Below are 23,029 nucleotides of genomic sequence, written 5' to 3'. Positions count from 1 at the left end.
CATACATATGCCAATTTGTTTTATTCAGGAACCCGGAAATGGCCAAATGTCAGTTTTAAAATAAAGCAGTTAAAAACTGGGTTATTTGAGCATCTTATACATTGAGAATATTTACACATAATATATATTTTTCATCTTTGTGTTGTCTTTCTAATACAAGATATTTATTTCCTAAATACAACCTAGAACACTTCCCTCTGCCCACGCTTACCTGATGCTGGGGACTTAACTATCCCTTCTCTAAGGTGTCTTTGCCTAGAAGTCTATCTCCCCTAACTCCACCACAAACAAAAATTATTCTTCCTTTCTTTTTGTAATATCTGTATTTGTTCACTAATCAAGATTTTATCTGTTTCTCCCAATAGAAACATTCCTTGAGGGCACTAGGAAAGTCCAGTGTCTAGAAAATGCATGCTGTGCAATTAAGTAATGAATACACAGTACCACACTTCCAAACTCACAAGGTGAGGAGCTGGGTCATGTTGCTGAAGCTCTGATTAGAAAGGGTGCTTATTCTGTTGTTACTTAAGTCTCTAAAAGAGAAAAAGAAAGAAATGGAATTTACTAATAACCACAGAAACGGAAACATGAGTGATTTTTGGAAAGAGAAAGCTCTTATTCATAGTCATAGCAGTATTATTAGCGCTCAGCTATTATTCGAAAGTAACACAATACTGGATTACCCTCTGGGGTAGATTGCAGTGCCACTCATAATCATTCACACCCCGCCCTGTTGAAATTAGGAGTGACCATAAGCCTTGTATTAGCCAGTGAAGCGTGGGCACCAGTGGCTGGTCTTGCTTCAGAGCGAAAGTTCTAGAGCAGGCTCACCTTCCCACATCTCTCTGCTCCCACCTCCACAGATGAGGGATGTTCCAAAAAGAGGAAGCTCCTCACCACACATTTTGTGGGTGAGAAATAAACCTTTATTTTGAAAGTCCCATCTGATATACATACTTCATCCTCTTTATGTTCACTGACACACACACTCAAATTTGATAACTAAATGAACCCCTGATTTAATTACATTCAAAATACCACTATTAAAAACACTTGTGCTCTGCCTTTGGCAGAGTTGTTGGCACTCAGTAAGTCCTCAATAAATATTTGTTTAATAATGACAAGTAAACAAAAGCAATGTTGAATTTTTACCAATAATAAATGGCTATTAATAAGTGTAGTTTATACTATGGGTTGTAATTTATATTCCATGAACTTGATTTTATTCTTGTTTTATATACACATGCACATATATATAATAATATGTATATTTACTAATATTTGTATTCAGCAATATATATATTCACTATATATAATTACTATATATATTCACTAATTATTTTCTGAAGTAAAATGCAAAATATATGAATAAATGGAAGATTCAGAAAAACTGAGGATAATTCATTTTTTACTAAAATATCAAAATATCCATAAAATAGTTCCATACAATTATGAAAATGGTAGGAATCTTATAGGAGCTTTATATTCAATTGTTTTAGCTGAAGTGCTATACTTAAATTTTTAAAATAAATGTACCTATCTTAGAAGTTACTTGCCTAGAGTTGTATAATGAGTCACTGCTAAAACCATTTCTGGATCCACAAATTCTCATTTTTCATCTCTAACCGGTTTTAAATAATCACACGCTGTCCCACAAATGGCCCAAATCTGCTAAAGTGACCCTATGGAAATTGCTGCAATTTAATGGTTTATTTAACAGAACAAAATATACGTAATCAGTTCTTGCTGCTAAAAAGGAAAAACTAGAGGCAGAACAAGACATCTTAAAGGATATTTATTTTTCTGTAATTAAATCATATGTCATTTAAATAGTCCTATACACTTTCTATAAAGTGTTTGATTTTCCCATACTTTTAAGGAAAACTGAAAATCAACAGCATTTCAGCTAGCCTCAATGTGCATAGATAAAGTTTACACTAGGACGTGCAACATTTTCTATTACCTAGGATTCTGGAATTCGCTAATTAGAAATAAACCTTCTTATTCAAGGAACACTAGCACTCTGCCTTCTAAGCTAGCCATATTTACTCTAAAATCAGACAGACTTAAATTAATGATAAGGTATTCTCCATCAACATCTACTATCTTTACCTATTTGCTGTTATATGTGTCCTGAAAGTTTTATCAATTATCAACAAGGCTACTCTAAAAGTGTGATATATGTAACAAGATTCTATCCATTTTTAAATATTGTGTATATATCTAGAGCAAAATGTTTATACATTTAAATATCTTCTTTAAATATCTTCTTGTATTTACAACCTAAAGATAGTCAAGAATTGTTTTCATTAATGAACAAAGGAGATGTTATATTATGAGGACATCAAACCAAACTAAAAAACTTTTTAGTATTTTAAAATTTATATTCAGAATGTCAGTATGTTTGTCAAGTATACTTAAATACTGTATAGATATATATGGATTTTATAAAATAAATTTTAATACCATAAGCCCTGAATATACTTAATAATGCTTTAGGTAAGAAACGCAAACCTAGGAAACAAAATTTATAATATATTTTCAAGTAAAGTTATCACTATCTACCATTTTTTGCTTAAAGTCAAAAATACAGACATTGTTTTCTATCTTGCTTTCCTTGGCTTGTCATAATATAGCCCATATTTATTATCAATACAAGTACCCAGTTTTGCTGCGGTTCAGTAATTCTCTGACTACTCAGACTTTATCGTATTTGTGCTTCTTTGAACAGAGGAAGACCTTTTCCTAAGACATTCCTTTGCCTGATTGATATTCAATGAAGATGTAGCTAGTGACCCAGAACCACTGTGAGCGAGGAAGGAACCATCTCACTGTAAATGATTTATATTATCTGAAAGCTTCACTAAGTCTTCTGCCCCTTGCCATCCCCATTTTTATGAAACAGAATAAGTCAAAGATGGAAAAAATGCAAAATATGACTCACATAAGTGTTAAATGTTTGTAGTTAGAGAGTTCCTTGGGAACCAGTGTAAATTGGTTCCCATCCAGATACCTAAACAAAAGGAAACAATATTAGCTTCTTATAAAAATAACAGTGGCATATCATAAAACAAGTGAACAATATTTCACTTTAACTGAGGCAAGGAACCACTTGGCAATTTTTGCTTTAAGAAGTCATGTTCCCAGCTGTTATTTAGGAGAAGTAAAGAAAAACAAACAAACAAAAAAACACACACACAGTTGTCCAACCCAGCAGAATTCTTTGTGGATCACTTAGGCTAAATTATAAAACCAAGGAAAGACTGGTGAGTCCAGTTCTTCATGGTTTATTTAACAAGGGAAGGCAAACATCTAGCCATTTGTGTATAAGCGAGAAAGTTCACTCGATGAACCATATTTTTAGTCAGCCCTCAGTTTGCTTGTACTTGGTTGGAGACAATATCATGAAATTCATTAACTATTGAGAAAAACCTTGCTGCTATGGTCAAGACCACTCTTCATTGCCTTCATGTATATCAATACACTTGTAAATAACAATGGACAGTTTTAGGGAAGTATTTGGGGATTTGAAAATAATTAGGTTTAAATTTAAAAATAGTTTTTATCACTATATATCTGTTTGGTGATGATAATTTAGGAAGTTTCACAGAATACCACAATGTTTATCAAGTGCACAAATACAGCATATATATGTAAAAGTAATAAATAACTACATATAAGTAAATTTTCACTTTCTTATTAGAGTCACAAGAATAATAAAGAAAGATAGGTTTTAGGCTAATTGCAAGACACAAAAATAAATGAATGCTTGAAGTTATATCCGTGATGTCACAAAAAAATAAATCTCATCTCCTCCCAAGGCTTTTCTTTCCCAGAATATAGATGGTCAAGAGCACAAATGTCTTTCAGCAACTTGGGCCATCTGGCTATAGATGTGTCCACAAACAATTCCGGCACATTGAATGTGTGGCCCTTTCTACCCCAGTGTTGCGGCCAATCTTGAGATTCCAGGTTGAAATTTGTATTTTTGCTGGATACAGAACTAGTTGAGAAGTTGCCTAAGAAAATAATCTATTTCTAATATTTCCAAATGAAAACAGTTATACAAAAGGCACAAGTTGTCAAAGTACGTAATAAATACTTGATTAAGAGTTGGGCATACGTTATGACTCCTTACGACAACTCAAATTTCTGACACTATTTTTCCTTTGACTCCTCTGCCTTTCTTCCCTCTTGCTAAGTTTTTCTTGGTACCACTAGAGGGAAGCATCACCCCATGTACTGCAGCACTCTCCCTCTTTTGCAGAAAACACCGTAGTGGAAGGCCAAAAAAGATTCAGAATGTGTTCTATGAATGTGTATATGTTAAACAATCTAAGGGGAGGGTTATATGGAACTGATTAAAAATAATGGATACCATTTGTTCAAACTTGTCCACCAATACATGCTTATTTTTGCCAAATTCTTTCATAATTTAATATAATGCACATATGAAATTTTTCTAATACATGCATATATGTCACTGGCAAGAAGGATCCTGCTGACTTGGTACGATTCTAAGAATAAGCTCTCTGGGAGGTAAAACTATTTTTGTTATCTCTACAGCATATTTTCTTTTTAAAAAAGGGTACTTTTTAATTATTTGTAGTGAAATGGATTGAAAACTCAATTTTCTGACAGAAGAAACATGTAGATGGCATAGACAGGAAATGAATCAAGCAGGTTCTCTGATGTTGCTTAATAAGGAAATTAAAGAATGTTTAAAATTATTTCATGGGAATTGGGTAAAAGGGCCAAGACATGGCCAGTTAAAAGGGTAGAAGAGGGATTTAGCATCAAAGATGATCTTGACTGTTAAGCTCCCCACTGGGGTATTCCTGAAATCAATGCTTTGCATACAGAATACTCTATAGTCATCTAGCCTCTCAACAGGGGAGGATTAAGGGGCTCATACGATCTTCTGAAATACTGGTAAAACATATTAAAATAAGAACTAAGTACTTAATTACACATACATATAAAGCAGTGCTTACAGTTAATTAACAATTGTGATTGGTAGTGAGAGAGAAACTGAACACTTTACAGCAGTTCATATCTAAGAGGGACATTCTGTGCTCACATGCTAAGATTATTCCTTCCTTCTGTAAGCATTCCATTCAGGACCAAAGTAGGATCCACAGAACTGCACATGATTTGAAAATAAGTTCCCTGAAAACTGAAGCGACATCGTTTTGAACTTCATTACCTATGTTGCACACTGCCAAAAATTTATCAAAGCTGCTCATTTGGAATTTTTGCATGCATCTGCAGGAATTACAGGTACACATCTGCATGAATTACATTTGGATTTAAATCATTATTGATCCATGGCTCCATATACACAAAAAATAAATACAGGCAACTTGACTCAATTGGATTCACATCAAGCATTTGCACACCGTACATTAGTTTAGAGATAAAGGAATGGAATGAATGGGCATGCATTCAACATGGTTCTAGCAGCTTATTTTCTGATTTATTCCATTCTGCATATGCACCGTGAGGTAGTCAGGGGAGTGTGGGCAGCGCTGAAGGTCTGGATATGTGTATATTGGCCATGCAATTTGTGGTAAAATATCAGTTATGAAAATGTCAGGGATAATTGGTCCCACATCCTTTAGGATCTAAAGGATTCTGATTCAAGTCCAAAAAAGCAATATCCCTTTCTAAGGACAAGGGTTATGCCAGTTTTCTCCATATCCCAGAATATTATTTATCCCATGTGGTGAAAATTTCTTCTACGGCTAATAGAGGTAAAGAGGAATTGACCATATGGGATATCCTAAATGCTGTAAATACATTAAATATACAGCATTTCCCAAAGTGCATCCAATGGAACATAACCTTGCAAGATGCTCCATGAGGAAAGGGTTATAAGGACAACCAAATGGGAGAGCCACCTTGTATTTTACCATCCTCTCTTGGAGTTCCACAGTACTCCTTAGCATAATAAAGGCACTGAGAGATCCTACTGTGAAACACACAAACACACACACACACACATATGCAGGAACCCAGCAATTCTCAAGGATTTCTGAACTAGCTTTTGTATTATTTGTTTATAGTTTTACATGATAATAATTAATGGCCATAGAATGTAATCTGCAAACAGGATTCTAAAGATTTTTGGTTGGTGTCCATTCCCCTTGGTGTGTAAAATATTAATTGTCAAGGAAAAGGAAAGACAAGCTCTACTTACAACTCTGTGACATCTCTTGGAATACCTTTTGGCAAAACCTTCAAGCCCTTGTTGCTACATCGGACTACAGTATCCAAACAAGTACATTCTGTAGGGCAGCGAGACAGTGGGGAGCAACTGTTGTCATCATTTCCTAAATTGCCAGAGGAAATACAGAAGAAAAAAAACAACAACAACCAGATTTGTGGTTTTGAAGGTGCTAAAAGGGATTTTATGCCTTTAAATGAACTTAAACACAAGAGTCTTGAACCATGTGATCACTTATGCATAGGGCATTAAGAACTTACAAATTGATACCATATGTTCTAAATAGCATTGTTTTCAGACTGCCTAGGATGGAATTTCAGAAAATAGTTTACAATTTCTATTACCAGTACAATGATAATAGCTGCTTATTTGTTCAGTTATTTACACAAATTATACTTTTAATTAGAATATATAAGTATAAACTGAATAACAGAGAAATTATAAGGAGACAGACATAAAGAGATATAAACAGACAGATTAAAATGTTTAGCAAAAATTGCATGGGTCCCTCATTTTAAAATATGGAGCTCAAATTAGCTCCCTGTTCACCAGCAATAATAACAGAACCTGTTCGACCTACCTTAAAGAGCGTTCATGAGAATCAAATGTAATGATGAAAAGAGCACTAAAAGATGAAAACTAGTATTTCTATCAGATTTACTAGAACTTCTATTTTATGAGGCAATTGCTTTTCTCACTTGAAAATGGTAGTTACTAAAAGAGATGTCTAGGATAATAAAGAAAAGTTAAAATTAAGCTATATAGATAGTACAACCACAAGATGGAAACTAGAAAATCTTCTGAAATATTTAGAAACTCACATAAAGTAGACTCAAATGTGGAAGGGCACACAATAAACGTCCTGTTGCTAAAACAAAACAAAACAGCAAAACAGAACAACACCACAAAACAAAAGACACACAATCATTATTTGCTGAATGGAACTATGATAAGCAGTACACTTGTGCACAGCAGCATCAGAACAGTCACGGGAACACCTGATGTCCAAAGATTTGGCAAAGATTTCATACCGTCATCGCATGTGAAGTCCTGAATGGCCACATCCTGGATGGGGATTTCTTTGAGGAAATATGGTTTTTGACATCGAGGATTTCCCGTTACAATTCTCTTCTTCCTGAGCCACTCTCCCAACCAAGCCAGGTAGCAGTTACAATTAAATGGATTGGCCAAGAGGTTTCTAAGTGCCACATGCAAACAATGCACCGTTTAGTCAAGGTTTCATTTTCTTACTTCTCAAAATCTCATTCTACCATTTTTCTGCACTATTTCTGTTGGAATGATTCCTTCTTATTCTTTGCTCCCATCCTTTCATTCACACACAATCACACACAACATAGAGGTTGCATTCTTTTGCTAACATATTTATGTTTGGAACTTGAACATTAACAATTACACTTTCACATAAGAGAATTTTTTAAATAATTTTGAGCAAAAAATACGGCAAAGGCAGCAATTTAGGGTTTATGCAGTGGATACTGATAGATAGATATCTCATTTAGAAATAATTCAAAGTTGTCAGAAATCTGACTTGCTGTCAAACTTCCTCGTGCTGATAATGCAGTAATTTAATATAAAGATGAAGGCTGATTACCTTACATTACTGAGTTTAACCTGACAACAGCTATTTCATTAATTTGTCATCTCAAGATTTCCATCTCTTATTTGCTCCAGAGAATAGGTTTCCCATCTAAACTGACAGCTGAGTTGATTAAATGCCAGTTATAAAAATGAATTTACTTCTTTAAATCTCAATACTTTTGGCATCTTACCACTTCAGCACAAATCTACTGACAATCCCATTATTTATAAACATGCCATCTTTAATATGCACAAATTAGTCACTATATGTAAAATGTCACGTTTTATGTGGAAAGAGGATTAAGTACTATACTGATGGATGGATGCTTCCCTCACATTGTTTCTTTAGTGACTTGAGCTATGTCAAATGCTTTTTTTCTTTCCATCTTTATTCCCCTCCTATTGAGTTAATTAGTATATTTGCATGCCACCATTACCAGAAAATCACATCAGTTAAATAACTAATAATTTCAATGACTACTTTTTAAGTACTGACATACAAGAGACTTGAAATACATTATTTGAAGTTGTTTTTTTTTCCCTTTTTTGACACTTTCTGAATTCTATCTCTAGAACTACAAATATTTTTTATTTTCAAGCTGTCTACATAAAATATCCTCTTGGACAGGCTCAACCCATTTCTTCAGTATTTTGCTAATATTGTAGTAAATGCCCTCTAGCGAACAGCTTTGATTGTTGGTCTGGTGGTCCTAATGTATCGCTTGTCACTGCGAATGATTCTTTTGAGCATACTTTGTTGGCAATATCCTATCAATTCTCTATCATTATATAACATATCAAATACCCTATCATTTTATGATACTTATACTGAAAATATCCCAATGTGAAAACACTGGGGAAACTCTATAACAATTCTCTTATTTGTAGCACTGTCAAGTTATAATAAAATAAATTTAGAAATTAAGCCATATCATCATTACATTACGACAAAAAGAATTATTACGAAAGCATTATTACAAAAATATTATCACAAAAACATTACTACAAAAAATAATTGACTAACGACATACTGTAATTGTTTCTTACAATTTAATGTAAGATATAGTAGTGAATATTTTATAAAAGTTAAAATGTTTAACATGAACAAATTTGTCCTTTTCTGATATCTAAATCCTTGTTCACATTTTTATAAAATGCCTAATAAATGCATTAAAATGCTGTTAATAAAAATAACACATATAACGCACTAATTCAAATAATACATAAAGACTATTTTTCATACTTACAGAGTAGATAAAGAATGGAGAGTATCAAATGCCCCTGGTGCAACTGTAGTAATTTGATTATCATATAAAGAAAGCAAACGCACAGAACTGAGTCCTATGAAACTGTCGTTCCCTACACAGCTTATTCGATTACTTCTCAACATCCTAAGGGGAAAAAAGAGGGCATTGTTACAGAGATAAAGTATCAGGCAATCAATTTTGCCTATCTGAGGATCAAAATAATCCCTCTTTGCAAATACATAGCATTCATTATTATTTTCTGAATGTTCTCTTGCCATTAGGAATTGCTACAAATATACACTGAAAACATCCTACAAGAAAAAAATGCTTAGATTTGTCAATGATTAAACTCCGTTACAAAAGGCAAGGTGAGCTTTGCGTGCATTTACAATCCCATGATAAAGGTAGAATGTTTTCCTTTGATGCTCTAATTATGTTTGCATGATTACATAATGTCCTAATTCACCTACAGCTCTGAGTCTTTGGAGCCCTGTGATTTGTGTATTCAGGGTAGTATTACATTTGAGATTGAACAGAAAGGAGGCAGAAAAGAATCAATAGCCACTGCAGATAAAGAACTAAGGGTATCTCAAGGACTTAGATTCTGAGTCAATGTCAAGCCTGGGCTGGGGAGAATCCATAAAGCTTGCATAAATTATTTTATTTATGAAAATTAGTTCATTGTCTTAAGTTTAAACTTAAAAAGAGGCAAGAATAACAGATCTCAGTTGTCCACAATGAAGTTTAAATAGATTTACCTTGAAAAAATGCTGTCCTTGTTTTTTTCTTTTTAGTCATTGCAACTAACAGGGTTAACACTGTTGTGATTTCCTCATCACAGCCAAAGGTTGGCTCAGCTCTCAACTCCTTACTAAACTGTTTATTTGTGGGGCTTGGAGAAGGAATAAAAAGCTCCTAAAACTTCCATGCAAAAAGGAATAGCTATCATAAATCTTTCTGAGAATTACTGAAAAGTTATTTTTCTTTATTTTTCTAAACATGGGTTGACAATCTCACTAGAATATTGCAAAATGTAAAAAAGAGAGGCAAAAATAAAAGGACAACAAGGCATTCCTCTAAAATTCTAGATTGCTCTACTATAAAGACACAAACTTTCTCATTCTGCTTCATCACAGATAAGAAGAAAGGATGACGTCGCCTCCCTTTTCCAGGCATGACTTTTTGTCAGGAAACAAATGCACAACAGAAGAGAATTCCTATCAGCACTTTCCGTTGTCATAAATAATAAAAAGTGCTTGGTATGAATCTTGTTGGAGTCATAGACCCCTGGGAGGAGGTAAAGAAAGCATTGCTCTCTGTTGCTGGAATAATCCATAAGCACACATGTGCACCAAATTTCGCCTGTAATGTCAGGGGATTCAGAGACTCGCTGAAATATGCACATGTACTACTAAGTGGTCTACTAGTCCTAAAGGGTTAAGAAGCCTAGAGGGAATGGGGATGTACTGGCAAAATCTTCACAGTTCCAAGTTGAAAGCTACCACATGGCAGACAGAATAGGTATGTCCAGATAAACCTACTTTGGGACTTTGAATACCCCGAGCTTGGCTCTAAGCTGCTCTATTGTGCTTATTGAGGCACAATTGGATTAAGGAAAGAGCCAGCGGGTGTCTGTCTCAGGTGCAAAACATAAGTGGCACAAAAACATCGATAGAAATATAATGAAATGAGAAAGCTGAATTTAGAGAACTCCTCTGAGTGAGAGTCCTGTGAATGAAACTAGTCAGAAGATATACTTTAATAAGTTCCTTGGGGTGGTGTTATGGACTGAATAGTGTCCCTCCCAAATTCATACATTGAAGCCCTAACTCCTAAATGTGATTGTATTTACAGAGAGACTTTGAGGAGGTAATTAAGGTTAATTAAGCAAGGTCATAAGGGTGGGGCCTCATGCTGAACGGACTACATCCTTACAAACCAGAGAGCTCCCTTCCTCTCTCTCTTTCCACCAGTATGCAGGGAAAAGACCATGTGAGGACATGGTGAGAAGGGGCCATTTACAAGCCAAGAAGACAGGCCTCACCAAAAATCCACCCAGTCAGCACCTTGATCTTGAACTTCCAGCCCCCAGAACAGTGAGAAGATAAATTTCTGTTGTGCAAGCCACCCAGTCTTGGGGTATCTTGTTACAGCAGCTGGGAGAGACTAATACAGGCAGAGTCACAGCCTTCTCTCCTCCTCTCATTCCACATTACTGCCTTGCCAAGAAGGTTCCAGTAACAAGAAATAGTCCCTCAACTACTGTCTAAGAAGGGAGGCTTCTGCTTGTTGCAGAATTTGTGCTTTGCTGAGTTATGTGAGATCGATCGGGGGAAGGTTAGACACAGCCGTCTATCATATATGTATTCTGTCCTTCTTCTACACACGCCTCAGTATCTCTTCCATAAAAAGACTGACTATTTGCATACAATTTTGAAGTGGCTTCAAAGTAGCCAGTGGGAGCCATTGGCAGGTCGGGGGCTGGTTCTGCTGGATGGTCAAGTTCCAGGATATCCCTTCAAAGCCCAAGAAACACACTTCCGTTCTCTGTTCAGGGTATTTTTTGTCAGATTTGAACTTGGTATGATATTAACAGATCCCATTGGCTGGAGAAATGCGCCTCTCTCTCTGCATCTGTTGGAAATGGATTCCCTTGGCTGTCAGACCCCTGGTCGTACATGGCTCTCAGGGACAGCACAGGGCAGGGGTGAAGGTTTAGGGGACAGAGCGCAGCTCAGGCACCTCTACACTGCAATTACCAAGGGCTGCTTCTTGGTTACAAATAGTTTCCTTCATGTCTTCCAAAGGCTTAAAGTTTTATTTGTCTTCCTTCCGATTTTTAGGCCATCGCTTTTGTCAAACATAACATATACTTTAGAGATAATAAAAAATATATGCAGTATAGAAAATTTAAGTAATACAAAAGTGTTGTACTTACTATTCAATCCCATGCCCACCATCCTTGGCCTTTTGGAAACATAGAATTTCTTTTTCCCAACCTCCCTACCACTGAGCAAGTGGACACAACTCTCAGTGTGTTTTCTTTGAAACAGAGAGTAAAAGAGGTACCACCAGGCAGTGTCTCTTTTTCACTAAGACCTTCAGGGGGAGACAAGGGTGCTCTCCAGATAAACTGTTAGAGTATTGTTCCGCAGGGGTTGGAGTAGCCTCTGAAGCTTTGAGACCCTGGGCCAAGAGGGAGTATAAGATAAATGTGTTTCAGGAAAAGGAAAAAGAATGACCATTTTGAAGTGGGACAGGGCAGCCAGATCCAGAGTGGGGTGGGGGAGGGTAGCAGATGCCTCCTCCTCCCTGGATTACAATGAACAATCAACTACAATCGTTGAGTGACAGAACTGCAAGACAAATAAGAATACTTACAAAGTTTTGAGGCTTTCCAATCCCTTGAACATTTTATGCCGAACATTTTCCAACCGATTACTCGTGAGAAGTATTTCATTTACACCAGATGCTCCTTCAAATGCTCCCTCCTCAATATCTGTGATCTTATTGTTGCTAAAGTTTCTAAACAAAAATAGTGGAAACAAAGATTTGAAACGATTCTTCTCTAACAATGAGGGAACTGAAACAACGTGTTTGCTCATTTTCCTCTCTTGAGCAAAGTCTCCCACAATCTCCAAGCTCTTCAGTGTCCAGTACCGTCAGGGCTCTGAAAAGACATCATTTCCCTATCCCATCAAGCCAAAGGGAAAATAATTCCAAGAGGGAATGTCTATGGTAAAATATACCAGCCTGATCTGCAAGGGCCCTCATGAGTATAAAATTCTTGAGGTTAGCTATTGGGTTATATAAAACTTTATGTCCTCCATACAACTTAAAAACAAAACTTTTCAAAGAAATGCCCCATATAAAAACTGCTGAATGAATTGATAACTAAAAGAAGGCAATTGGATAGGGAGAAGAAGGGTGGTCTGAAATGTGTTAGTGTTCAGATAGCATCAGAAATATATTTGAATATGGGTTTATTTGCAGTTAAGCTTCTATGTAATACTATGTTGAAACAACCAACTTAACTTTCAGTGTTATGTATACCAAATACTACAATGCTTGCCCAGAGAGGAAGAAGTCCAGTGGAAGTAACACCTTTCTTTGGCTCCTTCTTTCTCTTTCTCAGTGCTCACTCCAAGATCAGGAGTGACACCAAATCAAGGATGGACTTTATGTATCTTTTTATTCCTCTCAGACCATTGCACATACTAAATATGTGTTGCATTGAAAATTATCTTATAGCTAAAAAACCCCTGCATTCAGTATCAGTAAAAAAGGTGGACAATTAAGAAATTATAAACCTTTTGGGAGGCAGCATAATACGGGGGTCGAGTGCACAGGCAGTAGGTTCAGTCTACTCTGCCACGTACAGTCTGTGTGACTGTGGCCAGTTACGAATGGGAACATGCAGGTGTCACGGAGCAAAGCTTTTCCTCCTGTGGGGGGTGCTCCACTGGCCTTTCACTCTTGGCCTCTGTCCTGTCCCCCCCTTCCTCCTCCTCAGGGGCATGGAGCACTGACTGAGTGTTGCTGAAACTGCTGAGCTTATGATCTTATTTTAAAACATGAGTTGTGGAGATGGAGTAACACAGATGAGCTATAGAGCCAGTTTACCAATCATTAATTTTGACTATCTTCTAATGAAAGTTTAATGAAGCAAAAAGTCAAATAGTTGACATGAATGTGCTCAAAGAAGAATAACAACATGGTTTGGGGAATAGCAAAGGAAGTTACAAAACATTACTGAACCCGTTTTAATGTGCTTAGATTGCTGGATTCCTGCTGTGGCCATGCAACAGACCAGCTGTCTGAGTTAGAGTAAGACGCTATGGCTCTGCTACAGAGAATGTGTTGGTATTGTCTGAAAACATAGAGAAGTGTGTCTCAGAGATTACCCTAAATTCATGACAAATGTAGTCACTGCATGAACATTTCTCTGGGTTTTTTACATTTTCGAAGTTTCCAAAGAAATCTAAATAAACTGTAAGGGGATGAAAAAAAATCACAACAAATCACTAAAGAAATGTAAAAAGATATCAAACAAATGACTTACATTTTACGTAACTGAGGAAGTTTCTTAAAGATCCCTGTGGCTTCCAACACTGTGAAATCATTATTATTAAGACGCCTGGGAAAAAAAGAAAGAACAGAAAAGTTCATTACCAACGGTTAAGAAGGGATTAAGTTTTATTTCTCATACTAAATCATAACATTTTTTTAATGATAGCCCTAAAACAAAATACAGTATACATATCACAGAAGATTTTTGGAAAGTACTAATGTGTTTTTTCCATTTCACTCAATTTTTAATTACCAAAATAAAGCACACAGTAAGAAAAACCAATAATCAAAATCAGCTCTCTAGAACAAAGTTCCTGAAACTTTTCACTATTTCCCTCCAAGAAGCATTTTCCGACATGTTTCCTAACTACTTGCTCCATAATTTTTTTATTTACTGCTTGATTGAAATACAATTCACATACCATAAAGTTCACCATTTTAAAGTGTACGAGGGCACTTCAAAAAGTTCATGGAAAGATTTGTACTATCTTTTAATTCTATTATTCCAAGAACTCTTTGAAATACCCTTGAACAATTCAGTGCTTTTTAGTATATTCACAAAATTGTGCAATCATCTTTGCTATCTAATTCCAGACTATTTTTGCCACCACAGAAAGAAACCTCAATAATCATTACCAGTCACTTCAAATTGCTCCTCCCCCACTGCTCCCCACCTCACCCTCATCAGTCCTTGGCAACCACTAATTTACTTTCTGTCTCTATTGATTTTCCTATCCTGAACATTTTACATAAATAGAATCATACAAATGTCACCTTTCGTGTCTGGCTTCCTTCACTTTGTATAATGTTTTAAAGGTTCATTCTTGTTGTAGCATATCTCAGCACTTCATTATATTTTTTTATGACTGAAAAATATTCCATTGTATGGACATACCACATTTGTTTATCCATTTATCAGTTGATGGACATTTGTGTTTCTTCCACTTTTTGACTATTATAAATAATGTTGCTATGGATGTTGGTGTACAAGTTTTTGTGTGAATCTATGTTTTCTATTCTTTTGAATATATACATGGGGTGAAATAGCTGGTTCACATGGTAAATTTATGTTTAACTCTTTGAGGAATAGCCAAGCTGTTTTCCAAAGGAACTGCACCATTTTACATTCAAACCAGAAATTTATGAGCATTTCAATTTCTCCCACTTGTTATTGTTTTTGTTCTTATAGCCATTCCCATGGGTGTGAATTGGTATCTCATTTTTTTTTTTTTGATTTGCATTTCCCTAATGACCAATGTTGTTGAGCAGTTTTTATGTGTTTATTGGACATTTGTATATCTTCTTTGGTATCTGCAATGTACCTATTTACTGTTGAATTGTAAGAGTTCCCTCTATATTCTAGGTGTAAGTCCCTTAGAGATACATGATTTGCAAATATTTTCTCCCTAGTACTGATTTTATAAATATAAATTTTAAAACTTATTAATTTCTTAAAACACACACACACACGAAACTTTGTTGAAGCCAAAATTAGAAGCTAGGTCTTACCACATTCTTGATTGCCAAAGAACCCTATTTAAAGAGTTATATTGGAAGTTAACTAGTGTTAACTACCAGAAATAAGCACATATCCCTATATGAATGCAAAAAAAAAAATAGAGTTCAGGGCTTTTGTTGCATGGTTTCCACACATTTCTAAAAGTTCTGGAGCTATGAAGTAGCTTCATGAACTAATGGGAATAAAAAAGCATCTTTATAACCACAAGGTAGTTAGTTTCTGTGAGTCTTTGGGGCATTGCTTTATTTTTAATTATTCAAATTGATTAAAATTCATTGAGTAACAGGCATGAGTATAGGCACAGTGGGAGATAAACCCTTACACACAATCCCTGTCATCAAGGGGCTATGTTCTAGTTGAAGACAAAAGGATTATACACACGCAAAGAGACAACCAATTTTGCAAAGCAGTAAATGACAAATACCAGATGGTGCTATACATAAACTTTGCTACGATGTTCAGAAAATGATGAGAATTCAATAGGTTCTTCTTGAATTTTTAGAACACTGACATTAAAGGTGTTCCTTTTATAAATAAAGACAGTAAAAGCAAACCATACATGGGCATAGAATCTACAAATGATTCAACAAACATATTTTAGCACCTAGGATGTGCAAGGTCCTACGTTAGGTTGTAAATACAAGTCCAACCATACCCTGCCTTTTCAGCTTTTCCTGCTATGTTATCCATTGTTCAGAAAAAGCTATTCTTTGCACTTTAACACTTGATAATAACTGAATCCTTCCACCTGTGAGTCAACAAAGTAGTAATGGAGACACAAAAGAACTGCCTGATCTGATTTATAATTAGCAAAAATTCAAAATGATGGTGCTCAAATTACTTTATTTGGTTTTTGCAAGGATTAAATATGTTAAAAATCTATTAACTGCTTAGAAATGGGTTTGGGCCTAAATTGTACTCAATAAATAAGGACCATATAAACACTACTATTATTAAGTACAAACTGAATTTTGAGAGATAAATTAATTTCTGTAATTTTTTTTTTTTTTTGGCTAGAAAGTTAAATAAAGACAGCCTCTAACATACTCTTACAAAAAGAAGAGTTATGCCAATGTAATGTATATTAATTAACATTAATAGAATTATTGAGGGAAAAATGGCAAGACAAAATTCCTATGCTTTGATGCTTTCATTCCTTCCCTCCCAACCAGGATTTTGCTGGGAGATGAACTTACAGCTCTGCAGTGTACTGGGGAATGTGGTCTGGGATTTTGTTGAGTTTTTGATTGGAGCAATCTACTGTCGTCCCTTCACAGTGGCACTTTTCAGGGCAAGCCAAATCTGCAAAGCAGTCTCCACTTAATTTTGATCGATAATCTTCTGTACCTATTGAAGATTCAAACCAAAACAACAACAAAAAAAGAGAGACTGAGTCTAAAGGTGAGAATATTTATTTATTTGTAGGAAGAAAAAAGTAAGATAACTATAGATTATGCAGCAGGGAGACAACTTGGGGAATTTTGGTCAATGGATGTCAGGAGAGGGTTAAAATAAAGGCTTGGAATTTTCTGGAAAAAAGAGCAACCAGATTCACATGACAGGAAAACATTAATAAAGTTGAGCTTTTCACAGCTGTACTTTCTGCTGATCCAGTTCTGAGCCATTCTAGCCTATTTCACAGCTAATCACACAATGGCTATGAATTAAGAAGTTTATTTTTTCTCTGAGTCAAGATTTGAAAATGTATCCAGTAATAACCATATTCCTATATGTCATTATAAATTAGGGCTTTCAAGGCAAATAGGTGTACTCAGGTTTTTAAATTTTCTATGGACTTTTGTTATTCTCTCCCTCTCACATAATCTTCAGAAATGCCTAACAAGCCCTCTTTTTTTCATTTTGATTTTATAAAAAGAAACAAGTTCAATCCTGATTTAAGCCTCAGCAGCTTGCCATGCTGTAGAAAGCTGCGTGACGTTCCATGGTGCTTGACGGAACCATGTTTTACTCATACCTCGCAACCACATGGTTAGATCAAGCACAACAGAAAATCTCGCTACATTATCACTACACCAACCACTAGGCCAAGGGTAAGACCAAGAGGAAAGATGAGAGGAAGCAGGAGAAAAGCTACAGACGTTCTGGAAATGTAATACTGTTTACATGACATGCATTCTTCCCGCAGAATGTTTATGACCATAGTAAGAGTATTACTACCGAAGGTTTCCTGGAAACACAAAGAAGAGGCTATACTGAAAGACACTTCCACCGTCCCTCAGAACTGCAGAACGGAAACAACAGCTCTCAGGAACAACATCCAGGAAGAAGTGGAAGGTGAGCTACAAGGACAACAGAGAAGCTCAAAAGATCTGTGGTTTCTTCTTGAAGAAAGGCGCAAAAGACCAAGACTAGAAGAAGGTACATCAGGATTGAGAAGGGAGGACAGGTTTCAGATCAGACACTTTTACTTACAGCCAAAATGGTGAATTCCTGCAAAGTAAATATCACCAAGACGGAGAGAAAGACAGAGTAATCCCAATTAAGATTAATATCCATAGGTATAACTAAGCTCTCTTCCTTCTTTCTTTACTATTACAGGGAAACAGCACGGTGTGATGCAAAGTGTCATGCTTTGTAAAATTTTATCATAATTTTTTGAAGCTCAGTGGTCTCACAAGAAAATCAATGGCATAAAAGATGCATAACACAAACTAAATTCTTGCTGATTCCTTTAAAAGATAAACTCTCTGCCAGACAGATTTCCTTTTGAATTATCACTGTAATATTTAGAACGCCTTATAGAATGGTAGTATGCAAGCACACATGTAAAAGTGAATAAAACACTAATCACAGAGATCCTAAAGGACTATTATTAGCACATTGGGATTAATCTTTAGGTTGTGGCTTACATGCTTTCCAATTTATAAATAATGTCACTTAGTGGAAATGGAATCGGAATCACATATGAAGTTTGCAATGCTGAATATAATAGATTCATTACATCTGGCGATTAATGCCATAGTATTTATTGAGGATCTGTTGTATTGTGGTTTAAAGTTTAATCCAAGTGAAATAAGCGTATACCGGTAACAAAGCCTAAGTGATAGATGCACTGGCTATCTTACATTTCAAATAATCTGTATTCAATGCAATGACAATAATACTTATTTTATGGTGGTTCTTTAGATAGGCTCAAATTTTAATTAAAATTTTGAGTAAAAAAAAGGGAGGGAGGCCCAAAGAATCCTTCTGAGGCTTGGCCTTTACAATTATTATTTTAAATAATGAAAATTGAATTATCAGAAATTTAAAGTTCAGACGTGATATCTGATATAAAAGATACTTTGTAAAATCAATTTGGTTGCTGTCAATAAGAGGGAAAAACTGTATCAGAACTTATGGAAACAACTTGACTTTTATTCTTTGGTGAATTGGAAATAGTAATTTCTAACATTTTAATAAGATATATTTAAATGTAATAGTTTGAATAATTGGTAACAATTACATTAACTGCTGTAATTTGGGGACTTAGATCATATTAATGTTTTATTCTATAGGTGGTCTGGTATTTAGAATATGGCTTTTTCCAGTTAAGTAATAGCTATCAGATGACTTTCCACTTAATAACTGGGTAAAAAGAATGAATTTTAAAAATTGCTAATTAAAGCCTATCAACTGTTCTTTTCAACATGATACCTGTTATGCAGACAGTATAATATATAAACTATTATTAATCATTGAAACTCAAAATATGTAATATAACTAAATCTGTTAAATTCATGTAATTATTCCAATTATAATTAAATGATAGCAATCAACAAATATCTCCTTAAAATAGAGACCAAACCCAGAGTTCTTCTTTAAGAAAATATTGTTTTGCACACTAACACTATAGAAATATCTTTTTATTTATAGCTCTTAAAATATAGTTTAGGATATACTCAAGAGATGGTGAAAGTGTCCAATCAATATTTAACATATATTTTTATATAAAGGTTTAAAACAAACAAGTGAAGAGGCATTTTACACAATTGGCAGGCAAGGAAAAATAAGTAAAGAAACATATTTTAAAGAGCTAGCTCTAGAATCATCAGTGTTGATGGTGTCAACATTTTAGTGGTAAAACATGCAATTACTTTTCTTTGAAACATTTTATTCATCTGCCTGAATTATTCAGGGCATTTAGTGTCCCTGAACTTCTGATACATTCATGATGAACACAAATATTCTTTTTGTGAAGCTAGACTATAATTCTGGATATGTAAGAATGTGAAGTCACAAATAAGAAGCAACTGTATATAAATCAGCAGAAAGCTGCTGTTTTTGTATAAAAAGTGAAGCAGAAGTAAGTACACTTTCTTAGTATAAAAAACCTATAAAAAGGTAAGTCTCATGATTGAAAATACAGTTCTGTGCATTTGAAACTGATTTCAGGTAGAACTAGCTCTTTGAAAACAGAAAGGTCTCTGTCTTTAAAACCAGCTCGATAAGCTATATTTTAAAAACAGCTTAAAAGATAAGATATACAAATGTAAGGAGAGAAAATGATTTAAGTAGAAAGCCATAGGTTCAAACATTTTAGCTACTGTGAGAAATTTTAGATAATGTGCCAAAGTGAAAGGGAGAGAGAAAAGGATGGTTGTTTAATAATATATGTTTAACATCAGCAGCTGCATGCAAAGGTCAGGTTTTCAGGAAACAGCTACAAGTGATCTACTCATAAGTCGATCTATCCATAGGATATCCACTGTACTTTCAAAAGCATGCATATCAAAGTTTTAGAAGCTCTATTTTATAAGGTGAGGAAAGGGTGTCTGCAGTTAGTCCTACCACCGAGCAAGACCTACCTGGAATGAAATACTGTTCTTTAGCTAAATAAAAAAGAGAAAAAAAAAAAAAAATAGAAGATGCACCTGAATGTCAGCAAGCAGAGATATGAGTTATATTAGATTAAGAATGGACTAAAGTTACTATAGATAATTAAGTGAAAAATGTATATTCACGGCAGTGGCTGAAATACCTTCATAGACAGCGAATAGTATATGCACCTATAATCATGGGCAATAACTAACTTGGTTTTGATATTAGCTTTTTAGTATGAATTAACTGCTGAATGTGAAATATACCTGGAATAGGTAGATAGCATACTATCAAAAACATATAGAACGTATTCTATCATAAGAAAATAGAAAATATTAGATCAAACAGTAAATTTCAAGAAAATAAGCTTTCAATTTAATAGTAATACAGTGCACTTATATTTAGTTTTTTATAAATAAATGTAATCTTTCCAAAATGCTTAAAGATGGCCTTTGGGGGAAAAAAAATGTATTCTTACAGTCTTATTCAAAATAAGAGAATGCAAAATGAGAGTGCACTCAGAGTGAGAAACTAGGATGGGAGATTCCCCCCACTGCACACTTCTGAGCCTGAGCAAATCACATAACCAAGGCTCAGTTCACTTTCTGAAGAAATGAAAACATGATTGATTACTTTAAGTTGGTCAATAGAGAATAATACAACAAACATGAGACTTAACATACTTTAAAGGCATTCTGAGTTAGCTGAAAGGCCCTTGTTTACTTTGAATCCTGGAAGTGGAGTATAACATATCCAGGCGTATTTTTAACTTGGCCAACAGCCTATTTCTTCTGCGGACAGTGTTAAAACAAAATTACATATAGGAGTCCTATATCAGCTGTGTCTACAATTCTCTTTATTTATTTATTTATTTTCTTCATGGGCAGAAGAAAAGGAAAAAATAATTCTATAATATTCTGTAATCAGCCGAAGAGCAGCTGCTTTTGTGAGGTCTCATGTAACCACTGTTTTTGGTCACAGGGGAAATGTCACATGAAGTAAGAAATTACCTGAACAACGGAATTTCTTGCTTTTGATCTGTCCAATTCTTTTGTTGGCCAGACGGCGGGGGCTAGTGCAGCGGGCACCACTGGTCTCAATCGGGTTGGTATGGAGATAATCCGCCAGCCACTTGAGATGGCAGTCACAAATAAAGGGGTTCTGGGCCAAATGCCTTTCAGAAACACACACAGAACAGTTTCATACACGACTTGCAATGAACTCAACTATACATTCAGAGTGAAAATAATGATCATCTACTTTGATCCAAATCACATATACATACATAGTTTGGATGGCCCGGAGAGGTGAAAAGGTCCCCTTGGCGATGGTCTGAAGCTTGTTGTCATATAAGGAGAGAAGGTTCAAGTTGTGGAGATCCTGAAAAGCATCTACCCGAAGGCAGTTTATCTTGTTGGCATTCAATAATCTGTTTGATCAAATAGTTGTAGAATTAAAGTGTAGCATCTCATTAACTCACCTGAAAGATTTTCTCCTTCTTGAGGAAACCCTATCAAGAAATGCACTTCTTTTAACCTAAACACTGACATTTTAACTTTAATAATTTAGGTATTACGGGAGGAAGATTTGGCATTTTACTAGAAAAAGCAAGAGTTATGTAAGTGGTCAAATGAACATAAATCGAGTGGGACATATATGTGTATTCAATAACAATTTCACACATTTTTTTCTGGAAGATGTAGACGTAGAAATGCAGACAAAAGTGAGTGAGATCTAGCACCTGTTATCAAGAATATCATAAAACACCATAAAACATTATTAGTCCTTCAAGCTGCTCTGTGAAAAACAAGATCAGTCCATTCTCAAAACAGCAGCTAGAATGATTCTGTCCTTCCTCTCTCAAAACTGTGCATCAGCTCCCAATTGCCTCTGGGTAAAAGCCCGAGTCCTCACAAGAGCCTGTAATGCACAGCAGATCGGAGCCCACCCTTCTGAACTTTCCAGAATCCTTCTGATTCTCTCCTCCCGGCTGTTCCAGCCCAGCTACACTGGCCTGCTTGCTCTTTTTCAAACACACCAGACTCTCTTATCCTCTGCCTGGAATGTTCTCCCAGATGTCTGCCTGGCTGATCACTTGGCTTCCTCAAGTCTGCTCAGTCTCACTTTCTCAGTGCAGCCTACCTCAACCACTTGCTTTAATATTTGCAGCCTGTCTTTGCCCCCTTCCCATCTCCTAGCACTCTCAATTCCCTTTACTTTGTCTGCTTTTGCTGTTTTCTAAGATATATGTTTCTGTCTGTGATATATAATTTACTTATTTACTATGTTACTGCTGACCGTCCTTTGTACGTCCCCTCCTCCTAGGATACAAGCTCTGGATGTCAGGGATCTTTGTCAATTCTGTTCTTCATTTCCCACGTGCCCAGCACATACTAGGTGCTCAAAACATATTTGTTGTGGAATACTTTACAACCCTCATGGAGAGTGACATGCTGCATTCATGTCTTAAAGGCTCTAATCCTGCATTGTAAGTACCCGTTGGACTCTTTAGCACGATATCCAACGAACTCCTTTTTTCTCATACAT

The 23,029-nt window shown here is 35.4% G+C and overlaps 1 protein-coding gene across 4 annotated transcripts in view; it reads right to left on the bottom strand.

Moving 5' to 3' along the window:
- SLIT2 (slit guidance ligand 2) overlaps positions 1–23,029 on the bottom strand; it is a 361,007-nt gene that overhangs the window by 65,351 nt on the left and 272,627 nt on the right. For 2 of the 4 annotated variants that reach the window (XM_063107731.1, XM_063107729.1), the window contains 11 exons: positions 21,768–21,911; positions 21,493–21,656; positions 20,470–20,493; positions 16,858–17,008; positions 14,135–14,209; positions 12,454–12,597; positions 9,073–9,216; positions 7,258–7,424; positions 6,200–6,332; positions 2,945–3,013; positions 462–533 (listed from right to left, as the gene is read on the bottom strand). In XM_063107731.1, the coding sequence (XP_062963801.1) occupies positions 462–533; positions 2,945–3,013; positions 6,200–6,332; positions 7,258–7,424; positions 9,073–9,216; positions 12,454–12,597; positions 14,135–14,209; positions 16,858–17,008; positions 20,470–20,493; positions 21,493–21,656; positions 21,768–21,911 (1,287 nt within the window). The remainder of the gene's footprint in view (positions 1–461; positions 534–2,944; positions 3,014–6,199; positions 6,333–7,257; positions 7,425–9,072; positions 9,217–12,453; positions 12,598–14,134; positions 14,210–16,857; positions 17,009–20,469; positions 20,494–21,492; positions 21,657–21,767; positions 21,912–23,029) is intronic. The other 2 variants (XM_063107732.1, XM_063107730.1) reach the window with 1 other exon arrangement.

The sequence above is a fragment of the Cynocephalus volans genome, chromosome 9 (assembly GCF_027409185.1).
Source record: "Cynocephalus volans isolate mCynVol1 chromosome 9, mCynVol1.pri, whole genome shotgun sequence".
NCBI lineage: Eukaryota > Metazoa > Chordata > Mammalia > Dermoptera > Cynocephalidae > Cynocephalus > Cynocephalus volans.
The sequence above is the reverse complement of the archived record's forward strand: the minus strand, read 5'-3'. Positions and strand labels throughout refer to the sequence as shown.